Raw genomic sequence first — 15,431 nt, 5'->3', positions numbered from 1 at the left:
GACGGTGTGAGTGAGGTTTGTGAGATTTGTGGCACTCCCGGGTTGATTCAGTTTCCTGGGTGGTCAGAGGGGGTGCACATGAGTGGATAGGAGGGATGGTCATCGTGGATGTGAATGATTTCTGTTTTGGCTTGGTTGAGACATAGTGATAATTGAGATAGTAAGTGGGATAAGTTTGAGCTGAGTTTGTTCCATTTTTCCATAGTGAGTTGAATGGAGTTGTTTATGGGGAGTAATATTTGTATGTCATCTGCATAGACAAAGTAGGTGAGGTTTGCCTCTGATAGGTATTTGCATAGTGGGATGAGGTATATGTTGAAGAGGGTTGATGATAGGGAAGAACCTTGTGGGACTCCATGAGTGAGGGGCACTTGTGAGGATTCAGATGAGTTCATCTTGACGATGTAAGATCTGTTTGAGAGGTAGGATTTGAACCACTTGATTGTGGTGTCTTGAAGACCAATTTCTTTAAGTCTGGTGAGGAGTGTTCTGTGATAGGGATGTGAATCGTTTTAGGACGATTAAAATTATCGTCCGATAATTTTAATATCGTCTTAAACCGTTATGGAACACAATACAATACAGATTCTAACGATTTATCGTTATAAATCGTTAGAATCGTGAGCCGGCACACTAAAACCCCCTAAAACCCACCCCCGACCCTTTAAATTAAATCCCCCACCCTCCCGAACCCCCCCCAAATAACTTAAATAACCTGCGGGTCCAGCGGCGGTCCGGAACGGCAGCGGTCTGGAACGGGCTCCTGCTCCTGCATCTTGTCGTCTTCGGCCGGCGCCATTTTCCAAAATGGCGCCGAAAAATGGCGGAGGCCATAGACGAAAAAGATTGGACGGCAGGAGGTCCTTCCGGACCCCCGCTGGACTTTTGGCAAGTCTCGTGGGGGTCAGGAGGCCCCCCACAAGCTGGCCAAAAGTTCCTGGAGGTCCAGCGGGGGTCAGGGAGCGATTTCCCGCCGCGAATCGTTTTCGTACGGAAAATGGCGCCGGCAGGAGATCGACTGCAGGAGGTCGTTCAGCGAGGGTTCCGGCGCCTCGCTGAACGACCTCCTGCAGTCGATCTCCTGCCGGCGCCATTTTCCGTACGAAAACGATTCGCGGCGGGAAATCGCTCCCTGACCCCCGCTGGACCTCCAGGAACTTTGGCCAGCTTGTGGGGGGCCTCCTGACCCCCACGAGACTTGCCAAAAGTCCAGCGGGGGTCCGGAAGGACCTCCTGCCGTCCAATCTTTTTCGTCTATGGCCGCCGCCATTTTTCAGCGCCATTTTGGAAAATGGCGCCGGCCGAAGACGACAAGATGCAGGAGCAGGAGCCCGTTCCGGACCGCTGCCGTTCCGGACCGCCGCTGGACCCGCAGGTTATTTAAGTTATTTGGGGGTGGGGGATTTAATTTAAAGGGTCGGGGGTGGGTTTTAGGGGGTTTTAATGTGCCGGTTTTTCGATTTTTCGATTTTTTAATGATTTTCACGATTTTTCACGATATTTTACCCCCCCAAACGGCAACAATACGATTCCCTCCCCCTCCCAGCCGAAATCGATCGTTAAGACGATCGAGGACACGATTCACATCCCTATTCTGTGATTGATGGTGTCGAAGGCGGCTGATATATCAAGAAGTATCAGGAGGAACGATTTGCCTTTGTCGCGGCCTTTGAGGATGGTATCGGTGAGGGAGAGGAGGAGGGTTTCAGTGCTGAAGAGTTTTCTGAAACCATGTTGTGCAGGCTGAAGAACATTAAAGGTTTCAAGGTGGTCTGTGAGTTGATTCTTGACTGTTTTTTCGATGATTTTTGCTAGGAATGGGAGGTTGGAGACTGGTCTGTAGTTTGCTGGGTCGGATTTGTCGAGTTGAGGCTTTTTGATGATTGGTTTGATGATGGCGTTTTTGAGTTTTTCTGGGAAGATTCCTTGTTCTAGGGATAGGTTAATGATGTAGGTTATTGGTTTGACAATAATCTCTCTGAGTTTTAGGGTTTTGATGGGGATGGGGTCTAAGGGGTGGGATGCAGGGTTGGTTTTTCTGATGATAGGTTCAATTTCTGTGGTAGCAACGGGAGTGAATTGTGACCATGAGTGGATAGGAGGGGGGGTGTCAATTAAGTCATTGTGGGTTTGGGGAATCTTGGCAATGATGTTGTTGACTTTATCCTTGAAGAATTGTGCTAGTTTTTCACTGGAGATGTTGCTGGAGTTTGGCGTATTGTCATTTTGGATGGGGTTGGTAAGGTCTTTGACATAGGCGAAGAGGGTCCTTGGGTTAAATTGGTAATCGTGAATTCTTGATGTGTGGAAATTACGCTTTGCTGTGTTAAGGTCAGTTGTATAGTTGTGTAGTAGTGTTCTGTTTACCACTACACGCTGTTTCCTGTCAGTAAACAAAATTTGTAATCCACTTCACCATCTTAACGCCCACGCCCAGGCGTCTCATTTTATTCATAATCCTTCTATGCAGGACCATATCAAAAGCTTTGCTGAATTCCAAGTAAATCACATCAAGTGTTCTTCCTTGATCCAATTCTCTAGTCGCCCAATCAAAAAAAATCAAACAGATTTGTCTGACAGGACCTTCCCCTGGTGAATCCATGCTGCCTCGGGTCCAGCATCCCACCAGATTGTAGATAGTTCACTATGCAGAGTCTCTATTACTTTTACCACCTCCAATGTGAGGCTAACCAGGCTTCAGTTTCCAGCTTCCTCTCTGCTACCACCCTTGTGAAACAAGACCACAATTGCTCTTTCCCAATCTCGCGGAACGACTCCCATTTCCAGGGGTGTATTGAACAGGTCACACAGTGGACCCCCCAGCACATCTCTGAGCTCCCTCAGTAACCTGGGATGAAACTCATCAGGCCCCATGGCCTCGCTCTTCCCATACATTCTGTTCCGTAAATGAAATTTTGTCTCCCCCATTCCCATCCATGGTCTTGTCAACCAGCAATGATCCTTCTCCAGGGTCTTCTTTAGTGAATACCGAACTAAAAGATTTGTTTAATATTTCTGCCATGTCTTAATCCCTCTCTACACATTGCTTCTTGTCACCTTTCAATTTCACTTTGGGCCTTCCTTATTTCTCTCATATATCTGAAAAATGTTTTCTCACTTCATGTTACCTTTTGGAAATCCTTTCTTCCACTTAACCTTTTGCTTTCCTGATTTATTTCTTTGTATCCTTCACGTTCACCAGCTATTCATCCATGTGTTTCTCTATTTGGGATCCTTTATACTTCCTGAATACTGTTCTTTTTGCTTTATTTTTTTTCAGCCACCTCCTTTGAGAACCAAAATGGTTTGTCTTTCTTCTTACTTTTCCTTAATTTTCTAATGTATAATGTAATGCCCCCTTGACTGCTTACCTCGCGAGTGTTGCGGTTCTGGCGACCAGACCCTTACCTCTGTGTTTCTGGACCTGTTCCCGCTTTCACCAGCCTAGTTCCTGTCTTGTTTGGCGGTGTCCTGGCGAGGGCCGCGCTGCGGGGAAGCTTTCCATGGATGCCTTATCTCTAGGTGCGCGCTCCACTTGGGCGCTTTTCTAGGCCATTTCCCGCCAGTGGTGACTCCGCCCAATTCCTGACGTCAGATGCCGCGGCCTTGATAAGCCGGCAGCGGCCACCCAGTCTTTGCCTTGCAACGGGCTTACCTACCGGATCCCTGTTGCACTGTGCCCTGGAGCGTCCTGCTTTGCTAATCACTCCGTTCCTGCTTGCCTGCTACAGTACCTGCCTGGTTCCAGCACCCGAGCCCTGCTACAGTTCCTGCCTGGTTCCAGCACCAGAGTCCTGCTACAGTTCCTGCCTGGTTCCTGCCTGCCTGCTACAGTTCCTGCCTGGTTCCAGTACCCGAGCCCTGCTACAGTTCCTGCCTGGTTCCAGCACCCGAGTCCTGCTACAGTTCCTGCCTGGTTCCAGCACCCGAGTCCTGCTACAGTTCCTGCCTGGTTCCAGTACCCGAGCCCTGCTACAGTTCCTGCCTGGTTCCAGTACCCGAGCCCTGCTACAGTTCCTGCCTGGTTCCAGTACCCGGTGGTCCAGTGGGGGTCCCGGGAGCACTCGGACCATCGGCTGCCAGTATACAAAATGGCGCCGATAGCCTTTGCCCTTACTATGTCACAGGGGCTACCGGTGCCATTGGTCAGCTCCTGTCACATGGTAGGAGCACAAGATGGTGCCGGCCATCCAGTGCTCCTACCATGTGACAGGATCCGGCCAATGGCACGGATACCCTGTCACATGGTAAGGGCAAAGGGCCATCAGCGCCATTTTGATTAGTGGCAGCCGATGGCCCGGGAGTGGGAGGACGGCCCGGAGCGGGAGATCGCGGGAGATCGCTCCCGGGACCCCCACTGGACCACCAGGTACCTGTAAAACATTTTTGGGGGGGGTCGGGAGGGTGGGGAAAGCTAAGGGGTTACTTTTAAAGGGTCGGGTGGGTTTTTTGTTTATCGGCTCGGGCGCAGCCGATAAACAAAACTGCGATCGGACCCGATTGAAAAAAACCCACATGTGAATCGGAACCAGAATCCGAACCGATTCCGGTTCCGATTCACATCTCTATTATCCACTATGATGCCTAGATCTCTTTCCTGGGTGGTAGCTCCTAATATGGAACCTAACATTGTGTAACTACAGCAAGAGTTATTTTTCCCTATATGCAACACCTTGCACTTATCCACATTAAATTTCATCTGCCATTTGGATGCCCAATCTTCCAGTCTTGCAAGGTCCTCCTGTAATGTATCACAGTCTGCCTGTGATTTAACTACTCTGAATAATTTTGTATCATCCACAAATTTGATAACCATCCAGGTTACCTCTGTTCTATATTTGTAATCACGAACAAACCACCGTCCACCTTATATTTATTAATCATTCTCTCTAAACTTTAAACCAGTGTTCATTGTGAATTTTTGTCTAAAAAAATGGGAATAGTCCACCACTCGAATCCCCAAAATAAACATTTTTTTTGGAAAAAATGTTTTTCAGTGATGATATATCTTTCTACATCAACGCTGATCACTTTTCATTATTGAACCTTATTATAGAATACTTAGCTCAGTCCACGCTGATAAATAGGTCTCTGAGAAACAAGTCCACGGTAGCGCTTTAGCCTGACAGCCAAATTCTTTTTCAGGGGAAACCGCTTACCCCAAAACTCATTTCAGCTCACAATGATGTACACCAATTTCATCTGAATAAATCTCGCTCTTTCATATCTCAGCTCGCTCGTGATACGCTGCATGTGTACTCTTACAAGATGGCGAATCTCATAACAACGTGAGGGTCTTGCTGGCACATGCTTGATGGCCATGCCCATAATACCAGCATGAGAGTCTTGCTGGCATATGCCCTACTTCCTTGCTCCTAATAGCAGAAAAGTGGTCTTGGTGCTACTGCTACACCTACCTGCCATTCCTGTCTGTTAATATGTATGAACGTGGGTATTTTGCTGCCTCTGTGTTATTTGCTTCTCTTTGTTTCTTTGTTTTACTGTCATGTTTGCTTTTCCATGCTGATCATGAATTTGAGACTGCAGAATATAAAACATGCTAATAAATAAATAAGATAAAGACATGAAGAATTTGGTAAATTTCTCCTCCCCTCCATCTAATTTACAGTTCCTTTTAGAAACATAGAAATGATGGCAGAAAAAGACCAATTGTCCCATCCAGTCTGCCCAGCAAGCTCCCACACCTATTTTCCCATACTTATCTGTTTTATCTACCACCAAGTTCAGGGCCCTTGTTGGTAATAGGGATGTGAATCGTTTTAGGACGATTAAAATTATCGTCCGATAATTTTAATATCGTCTTAAACCGTTATGGAACACAATACAATACAGATTCTAACGATTTATCGTTATAAATCGTTAGAATCGTGAGCCGGCACACTAAAACCCCCTAAAACCCACCCCCGACCCTTTAAATTAAATCCCCCACCCTCCCGAACCCCCCCCCAAATAACTTAAATAACCTGCGGGTCCAGCGGCGGTCCGGAACGGCAGCGGTCCGGAACGGGCTCCTGCTCTGAATCTTGTCGTCTTCAGCCGGCGCCATTTTCCAAAATGGCGCCGAAAAATGGCGGCGGCCATAGACGAAAAAGATTGGACGGCAGGAGGTCCTTCCGGACCCCCGCTGGACTTTTGGCAAGTCTCGTGGGGGTCAGGAGGCCCCCCACAAGCTGGCCAAAAGTTCCTGGAGGTCCAGCGGGGGTCAGGGAGCGATTTCCCGCCGCGGAAAATGGCGCGGAAAATGGCGCCGGCAGGAGATCGACTGCAGGAGGTCGTTCAGCGAGGGTTCCGGCGCCTCGCTGCAGTCGATCTCCTGCCGGCGCCATTTTCCGTACGGTGGGGGATGGGGGTGGGGTGGGGGATTTAATTTAAAGGGTCGGGGGTGGGTTTTAGGGGGTTTTAATGTGCCGGTTTTTCGATTTTTCGATTTTTCACGATTTTTAACGATTTTTCACGATATTTTACCCCCCCAAACGGCAACAATACGATTCCCTCCCCCTCCCAGCCGAAATCGATCGTTAAGACGATCGAGGACACGATTCACATCCCTAGTTGGTAACTGATTCAAATTTCCTGCCACCCCCTGTCATTGATGCAGAGAGTAATGTTGGAGTTGCATCAAAGGTGAGCATAAGGCTTAATGGTTAAGGGTAGTAACTGCCGCATCAAGCAAGTTACCCCAATGCTTGGTTACTCAGATTGCACAGATCATTGCCTTGTTGGATGTTGTCTGAATGTAAATCCTGTTTTCCACATTTCCCCCAACCGTTGAAGCAAAAAGCAGTGCTGAATATGTATTCAAAGTGATGTATCAGGCTTAATTGGTTTAGGATAGTAACCACCGTAATAAGCAAGCTACCCCCATGCTTCATTGTTTACCCAGATTGTGAAGTTCAGTCCTTGTTGGTTGTTATCTGAATGCAAATCCCCTTTTCCACATTTCTCCTTGCCGTTGAAGCAGAGAGCAATGTTGGAGTTGTGAAGGCTTATTGAGTAAGGGTAGTAATCATCAGGTAGTAGCCTCCACTCCAGTACTCCACCCCCATGGCTCTTCTCTTCATTCCCATCCTCTAGCCTTTATGGATCCACAGTGTTTATTTCATGCCCCTTTGAAATCCTTCACAGTTTTAGTCTTCACCACTTCCTCCGGAAGTGCATTCCAGGCATCCACCACCTCTCCGTGAAGAAATACTTCCTGACATTGGTTCTGAGTCTTCCTCCCTGGAGCTTCAATTCATGTCCCCTTGTTCTACTGATTTTTTTCCAATGGAAAAGGTTTGTTGTGGAACATGGATCATTAAAACCTTTCAAGTATCTGAAAGTCTGTTTCATATCACCCCTGCTCCTTCTCTCCTCCAGGGTGTACATACATAGACGGCTAGATTTCTACCCCACTGCGCAGTATATAAAAACTTTTAAATAAAATAAATACATCAATAAATATTTAGGTTCTTCAGTCTCTCCTCATAAGTCATTTTATGAAGACCATCCACCTTTTTGGTCGCCCTTCTCTGGACTGCCTTGTTTTGTTCTAACCCAATGGTAATGATCCCAGTGTGGTTTCACACCCTGTTTGTTTCTCTTCTTTACAATGTGCTATCTTCTCCACAAATCAAAAATGTGAAAAAAGACAAAAGAATCAAGTTTATCCTTCCATGGAATTGCTGCCTCAGAGCTACCTACTACCCCACCACCATATAGAAATTGCTGTGACATGCCAACGTGCCAGAATATTGCTGGTGCTCTCATATGGAATCTGGGTGTGTTATTCCCACACATGCTCTCTTCTTGGTTTATTATACTGGGATGATTTGTCCCCAGAACATTTAAAAGAAGTCAAAAAAGGACACAGTTTTCATTACCACAACCTAAAACCTGTCTTATGGTTCTTCTTTTCCTCCAACAATTTCAGCCTGGTTCTCACACCCTGTTGTATGGTTGATTCAAATTTGGTGGTTTGTCCAAAAAATCCCTCATTCATAGAAAGAACTATTGGCAGAAGACAAAAAATGCTCAAGGGAAACCATTTACTGTACTGAATGTCATAAAACATTAAAATAGTAAGAAGGTACTCATTCAAAATCACTAAATGAGAAAGTGCAACAGCAGGAGTTCAGGTACAGGATATGGGAAGTTTTTGACCAAAAAAAAAGTCCTCATTCTGAAGGAGAAAGTACTGGCACAAGAGAAAGGATGCTCAAGAGAAATCATTTTGATGTACTGCATGTGATAACACTTAGCGTAGTGCCAGAAATTTCATGCAAAACCAGAAAATCAGGAAATGGAATGGGCTGAGGGTAGCTCAATGGTATGGGAAATCATCTCTAAATAAAGCAATCCTCATCACTTTCCAGGAAAACCACCCCAGAATCATTGCAGAAACCATAATGACATCCTTTACATTTGGCAAGCCCATTCTACAAGAAAATGTAAAATTCCACCCTGCAGCTTGCAAATCTTTGTATCATTCAGCCTTGCTTCCATGCCCAGACCTTACACCTTGGAGTTCCCTTTGCCACTGTGCTTTGCTGTTGTACCCAAGACCTAACTTCTTGCCAATCTGGGGGATGCTCGGCACCTCTCGTGGTGTTTTGGAGCCTTGAAGCCACTCTTTGTGCCACTTGTCCTATTTAATCAGTACCTGCCTTGGAGGTTTTACTGCCGCCTGTTCTGCTTTATTCCTCATTTGTGCTGCCTTAAGCATTTTAATGCCACTTTTGATGTCAGTTTGCCACTTGAGATGTCATCAATGGTGTGTGGCTCTGTTGCTGGTAACCTCTTTTAGTGCCTTGGGGTGCTTTTCCCACATTTGATCTCTTCTTGGTTTGTTATACTGAGGTGTTTTATCCCTAGAACAAAAATGTGAAAACTGTCAATAAAAGACAGACACAGGTTTCACTACAGGGCATGGCAGCACTTGTTCAATAAGTCTTTCTTTCTTCCAACACTCCCAGTTTGGTCCTGCCACACAATTGAGAATGATTGATTACACTTGGGTGGTTTTTTGGCCCAAAAAAGTCCTCATTCCAAAGAAGGAAATACTAGCACAAGACAAAAGATGCTCAAGAGAAATCATTTTGATGTACTGCATGTGATAGCATTTATAATAGTCCCAGAGATTTCATGCAAAACCAGAAAATCACAAAATGGAACAAGCTGAGGGTAGCTCAATGGTGTGGGAAATGGTCTCTAAATAAATCAACCCTCACCACTTTCCAAGAAAACCACCCCAGAATCATTACAGAAACCATTGTGAAATGATGTGTGATATCCTTTATATTTGGCAAGCCCATTCTACAAGAAAATCTAATTTACACCCTGCAACCTTTGGGTCTTTATGCCACTAAGCCTTGCTGTCAAACCCTAACCCTAACCCCTTGCCAGTCTGGGAGCGGGGGGGCTACTTTGTCATACCCTAGACCTAACCCCTTGCCAGTCTGGGAGCGGGGGGGCTACTTTGTCATACCCTAGACCTAACCCCTTGCCAGTCTGGGAGCGGGGGGGCTACTTTGTCATACCCTAGACCTAACCCCTTGCCAGTCTGGGAGCGGGGGTGCTACTTTGTCATACCCTAGACCTAACTCCTTGCCAGTCTGGGAGCGGGGGTGCTACTTTGTCATACCCTAGACCTAACCCCTTGCCAGTCTGGGAGCGGGGGGGGGGGCTACTTTGTCATACCCTAGACCTAACACCTTGCCAGTCTGGGAGCCGGGGGGCTACTTTGCACCTCTCATGATGCTTTGGAGCCTTGAAAACCACTCTTTATGCTCCTTGCCCCCTTGTTCAGGTTTTACTGCCACAATTTCTGCTTTGTTCCCTCCTTCATGCTACCTTAGGAAGCTAATGCCATTTTCAGAAGGAGTTTGCCACTTGAGATGCCAAAAAGGGTTCAGGGCACTCTTTTGAAGCCTTGGAGTGTTCGTCCCTCTTTTTCTGCTTCTTTAAGAACATAAGACCATAAGAAAATGCCATACTGGGTCAGACCAAGGGTCCATCAAGCCCAGCATCCTGCTTCCAATCTTTGCTCCTCTCACAGTGACTTGGTTAAATCCTACTAATGCTGGTACCCTTTGACCCTTTACAGAGTCGTAGGCTATTCAGTATTCATGCCAATTTTGGTGCCACTATCAAGTCCCTTTAATCTTTCTAGGTACCTTTGAATTCTTCTCCCCGTCTGCTGATTTCTCCCCACAAGATTAGAAAATCCCTATTCTTCAGCCCAATATAGGCTGGAAATTACCTGTAATGCTTCCCCTATTGATTTTAATGGCAAACAAAAATGAATCAAACTAAAAAAACTAATTATTTTTTGTTTGCTTTGAATCTAAAGAAATGAATTAGGGTCCCCACAAAACAAATTTTTTTCCTGCTGCACATGCCTACAAATGAGTTGCTTAGTACTGATACTTCTATTAGTAATGCCGTTATGGTCGTTTTCTCTTTTACCACTATATCTGGTTTTCTAGCATCAAACATTTTGTTTGTTGGGCTGGGAATGATGATTTACACAAAGAATGTATGCAAGAAAGAATGACATTAACTGTAAAAATAAGTCAGAAACTGGCGGTGGGAGCTGGGGGCAGAGCTGCGGATGGAATTAAGGTCAGAGCTTGGTTGATTGCTACTCCTGACCTTCATTGGGCACTCAGTTGAGTTCCAAATCCTGGGATCCCAGAGAGCTGCAGGCTATATTTACTCATGTCTCTCTTTCTCACACTGCCTTTTCTAGCTCCTCCCCACATTAGATTCAGATTCACAAAACTTGCTTTGTGTTGACATAGGATCTGTGGGGACAGAATGGGAGGGATGTGGCTGGAGAGAACAGAGCAAAGAAGAAAACAATTGCTCTGCTCCTTCCCCAGCTCTTCCTCTCCTGTGCCTGAAAGGGAGAGGCTAAAGCAAGAACAGATGTTTTCTGCCCCCCAAGATTCTGGAACTGGCTAATTTAATTAGGGCTTTACCCAATTTCAGCCTGGTTTTGTGTCTTTCCAGTAGAGCATACAATCAAATTAAAGCCTTTCAGGTACAGTGTACCTGGCCATACTAGCTTACTTGCAGCACTGGTTGGTGTGGCAGTCCCAAAAATGATCTTACTCAGGATGTGTTGCATTTCCAACAATGACCTAATATGGGATATGCTGGTGTTCTAGTCCTAACAGTTATCTTATGCAGGATGTGTTGGCACGATGGTCCCAAGGGTGACCTTATGCAGGATGTGGAAGTTCTAACAGTGGGCCCGATATTCAAAGCATGTTCAAGACTTATGTGGCTAAGTAGTGACCACTGAATATGCACCTATGTGCACAAAAAGTAGGTATGTACCAGGGGCAGGTGAGTTAGCCATATAACTTATATGGTTAACTGCCAATATTCAGAGTTAGCCGCATAAGCATATGTGTAAGTTTAGAAGAAGCATAGAACAGGTCTAAACTTAGCTGGGTAGACTTATACAGCTAAGTGCATATATATATACGCAATGCATATATTCAGCAGCTTTGCCATGCCACTGAATACACTGTACATCTTGACTTAACCGGATAAGTTCTAACCAGCTAAGGCCTGGATTCACCATTCTTTCGCAGATACCATAAATGATGTAGTTATTCGGCGCGCTACTGCCGACAATAATGTTAGTAACATTACCGCCGGCAGAAAAACACCGCCGACTCCACTCCTCCCCTCCCCCTAATTTGCATCTTATCGCATGCAAAAAGGCCCTTTTTGCATGCGACATGGCCTTATCGTGTGCGTTAGGGCTCTAATGCACGCGATAAGGGTTTAGAAAATAACCCCCTAATAAGGTCATTTATCAAAATACTATAAGGAGTTTTCGCATGCGTTAAGGGCTTATCGCATGCGAAAAGCACCATAACGTATGGTGCGATGCAAATCCGAAAAAGAGGAGGAGTTAGGGGTTTACCGTTTTGTGAAGCCCTATTGCACGGCTTTACACCTTTTGGGGGGGGGGAGGAGAGAGAGAGAGAGAGAGCCTAGCCATAATGCAATGTTCTCTTAACCTAGCTTGATGAACTCTCTACCTGGGTAACATCAAGCTAGGTTGAGAGAACCTTGCACAAATCTCATCTTTGGCTGAGTTTCCTCTCTCCGAACGTCATCAAATCTTCACAAGAGAGCACTGTTCTGTTTGTACATCTCACTTTGAATGTCCAAGTGGTCCCTAACCCCTACACTAATGCCTAAACCTCACCTCGAGTTACTAGGTGGGCCTCCCATAGAGCTATAAATACCTATCTAGTGTTGTGGTATTATGGCTTTGTGGCTCAGCTCTCTCTCTCTCTCTCTCTCTCTCTCTCTCTCTCACTCACAGTAAACATGCTGCACCCCCCCAGTGGTTGTATGTAGGAAATACATTTATCTCAAAGTGCAAAAAAGTTACTGCAATTTGTGGTTACTTAGCTTTTTGCATAGGTATTAGCACAAATTGCGATAAACTGCCTATTACCATAAAACACACCCCTTTTTCTATCTCACTGCCTATTACTATAAAACACACCCCTTTTTCTATCTCATGCGGTATTTAGTGCATTTTGATAAACCAGGCCTAAGTTACTTACACAGCCAACTTTGAATATCTACCCTAGTATGTTTTGCATTTCAGGTTTTAAATGAAGCTGTTGGAGCCATGATGTACCATACAATCACTCTGACTCGAGGAGATTTAGAGAAGTTTAAAGCCCTGCGGGTCATTGTTAGAATAGGCAGTGGCTACGATAACATTGACATTAAAGCTGCAGCAGATATGGGTAAGTCCAAATGTTCATAAAATTTCCGTTAAAATAATATATTTGCTGATAGCTACCTCTCTCAGAGAATTAAATTAAAAAATGGATAAGATCAGAACAAAACTGAATTCAAATGTATGCAGAAAGGCACCTTCCCCTATTATCTATAATCAAGAGATCAACCTACAAGCAGAGGGCATATAAACTAGGGATGTGAATCGTTTTAGGACGATTAAAATTATCGTCCGATAATTTTAATATCGTCTTAAACCGTTATGGAACACAATACAATAGAGATTCTAACGATTTATCGTTATAAATCGTTAGAATCGTGAGCCGGCACACTAAAACCCCCTAAAACCCCCCCCCGACCCTTTAAATTAAATCCCCCACCCTCCCGAACCCCCCCCCCCCAATGACTTAAATAACCTGCGGGTCCAGCGGCGGTCCGGAACGGCAGCGGTCCGGAACGGGCTCCTGCTACTGAATCTTGTTGTCTTCAGCCGGCGCCATTTTCCAAAATGGCGCCGAAAAATGGCGGCGGCCATAGACGAACACGATTGGACGGCAGGAGGTCCTTCCGGACCCCCGCTGGACTTTTGGCAAGTCTTGTGGGGTCAGGAGGCCCCCCCAAGCTGGCCAAAAGTTCCTGGAGGTCCAGCGGGGGTCAGGGAGCGATTTCCCGCCGCGAATCGTTTTCGTACGGAAAATGGCACCGGCAGGAGATCGACTGCAGGAGGTCGTTCAGCGAGGGTTCCGGCGCCTCGCTGAACGACCTCCCGCAGTCGATCTCCTGCCGGCGCCATTTTCCGTATGGAAAATGGCGCCGGCCATACGCGTATGGCCGGCACCATTTTCCGTATGAAAACGATTTGCGGCGGGAAATCGCTCCCTGACCCCCGCTGGACCTCCAGGAACTTTTGGCCAGCTTGGGGGGCCTCCTGACCCCCACAAGACTTGCCAAAAGTCCAGCGGGGGTCCGGAAGGACCTCCTGCCGTCCAATCGTGTTCGTCTATGGCCGCTGCCATTTTTCGGCGCCATTTTGGAAAATGGCGCCGGCTGAAGACAACAAGATTCAGTAGCAGGAGCCCGTTCCGGACCGCCGCTGGACCCGCAGGTCATTTAAGTCATTTGGGGGGGGTTCGGGAGGGTGGGGGATTTAATTTAAAGGGTCGGGGGTGGGTTTTAATGTGCCGGTTTGCGATTTTACGTTTTTTCGATTTTTCACGATTTTTCACGATTTTTCACGATATTTTACCCCCCCAAACGGCAACAATACGATTCCCTCCCCCTCCCATCCGAAATCGATCGTTAAGACGATCGAGGACACGATTCACATCCCTAATATAAACTGGATTATATGTAGCCATCACACTGCTGTACCGGTCTTGGATGAATTTCTTATTCAATAGGGCAGGTGATAAATCCCACTAATAAATACATAAATAAATTTACAAGCACTTATGTATTTATTACATTTATTACTCACTTTTATCAGCCACTCAAAGCGATGTACAAACATAACAAACAGGGATGGTAACTTTTAAACCAGCGCATGAGCACACATGTGCATGCATTCATCAGCCCGCACCCAGGGATGTGGCCATTTTATAACATACATGCATATATGTGTGCATGCTATAGAATAGCCTGGCCATGTATGTGCAATTTTAAGTGGACGCACACTGATGTGCGTAAATGCTGCTTCTATTGGTTAAGATGGAGCATGCTGATACCATTACCAGTTTTCCCGGTTTATTCCCAATTCACCCACGTAAGGAAAAGGATTTCCAAACTCTCCTACGGGCCGTTTTCCCTCCTACGCATTTTCCCTTACCCCTTATTCAGTAAGGGGCGGAAAACGTGCATCCAACCCGTCGAACCTAATAGTGCCCTCAACATGCAAATGCATGTTGAGGGCACTATTAGGTATTCCCGCACGATTCAATAAGTAAAATGTGCAGCCAAGCCGCACATTTTACTTTAAGAAATTTCTTTGGGCACCGGGAAAGGGCACAGAAAAGCAGTAAAAACTGTGCACCCTCCGACTTAATATCATGGCGATATTAAGTCGGAGGTCCCGAAGAGTAAAAAAAGTAAAAAGAAAAAGAAATAAAAAATTTGAAGTCAGCCGGCGACTGTCGGGTCGAAAACCGGACGCTCAATTTTGCCGGCATCCAGTTTCCGAGCCCGTGGCTGTCAGCGGGCTTGAGAACCGACGCCGGCAAAATTGAGCGTCAGCTGTCAAACCCGCTGACAGTCGCCGCTCCGGGCCAAAAGGAGGCGCTAGGGAAGCGCTAGTGTCCCTAGCGTCTCCTTTTGCCCGTTTCTACCGCCGGACCTCATTTAAATACTGAATCGTGCGCACAGGCGAGTGGTCTGTGCGCGTGCCGGGAAGCTCTCCCGCGGACTTTACTGAATCGGCTCGCTAGTTTGTTAGTCTTCCTTCTCCTCTTTTATCCCCGACCCTTAAAAACCCATTGATCTATCTATTTACCTTTATTTTTAAACTTAAACAACATCCATAGCAGAAGTAAAGTTAAGTGGCAGGGGTCCCTGGTGCGCACCTGTGTGTGTAAATATTTATGCACTAATTTCAAGTTAAATTCCAGGCCCAGGCCCCACCCAGGCTATGGACCCAAGAAACAAGAAGGTAGGCGATCTAA

At 46.2% G+C, this 15,431-nt stretch overlaps 1 protein-coding gene across 1 annotated transcript in view; it reads left to right on the top strand.

The window, feature by feature from the left end:
* The window catches only part of LOC115081962, a 188,179-nt gene that overhangs the window by 34,926 nt on the left and 137,822 nt on the right, over nucleotides 1-15,431 (top strand). Inside the window, exon 3 of the mRNA XM_029586202.1 lies at nucleotides 12,641-12,785. Within this exon, the coding sequence (XP_029442062.1) occupies nucleotides 12,641-12,785 (145 nt within the window). The remainder of the gene's footprint in view (nucleotides 1-12,640; nucleotides 12,786-15,431) is intronic.

This window comes from Rhinatrema bivittatum, unplaced genomic scaffold, assembly GCF_901001135.1.
Source record: "Rhinatrema bivittatum unplaced genomic scaffold, aRhiBiv1.1, whole genome shotgun sequence".
Classification (NCBI taxonomy): Eukaryota; Metazoa; Chordata; class Amphibia; order Gymnophiona; family Rhinatrematidae; genus Rhinatrema; species Rhinatrema bivittatum.
The sequence above is the reverse complement of the archived record's forward strand: the minus strand, read 5'-3'. Positions and strand labels throughout refer to the sequence as shown.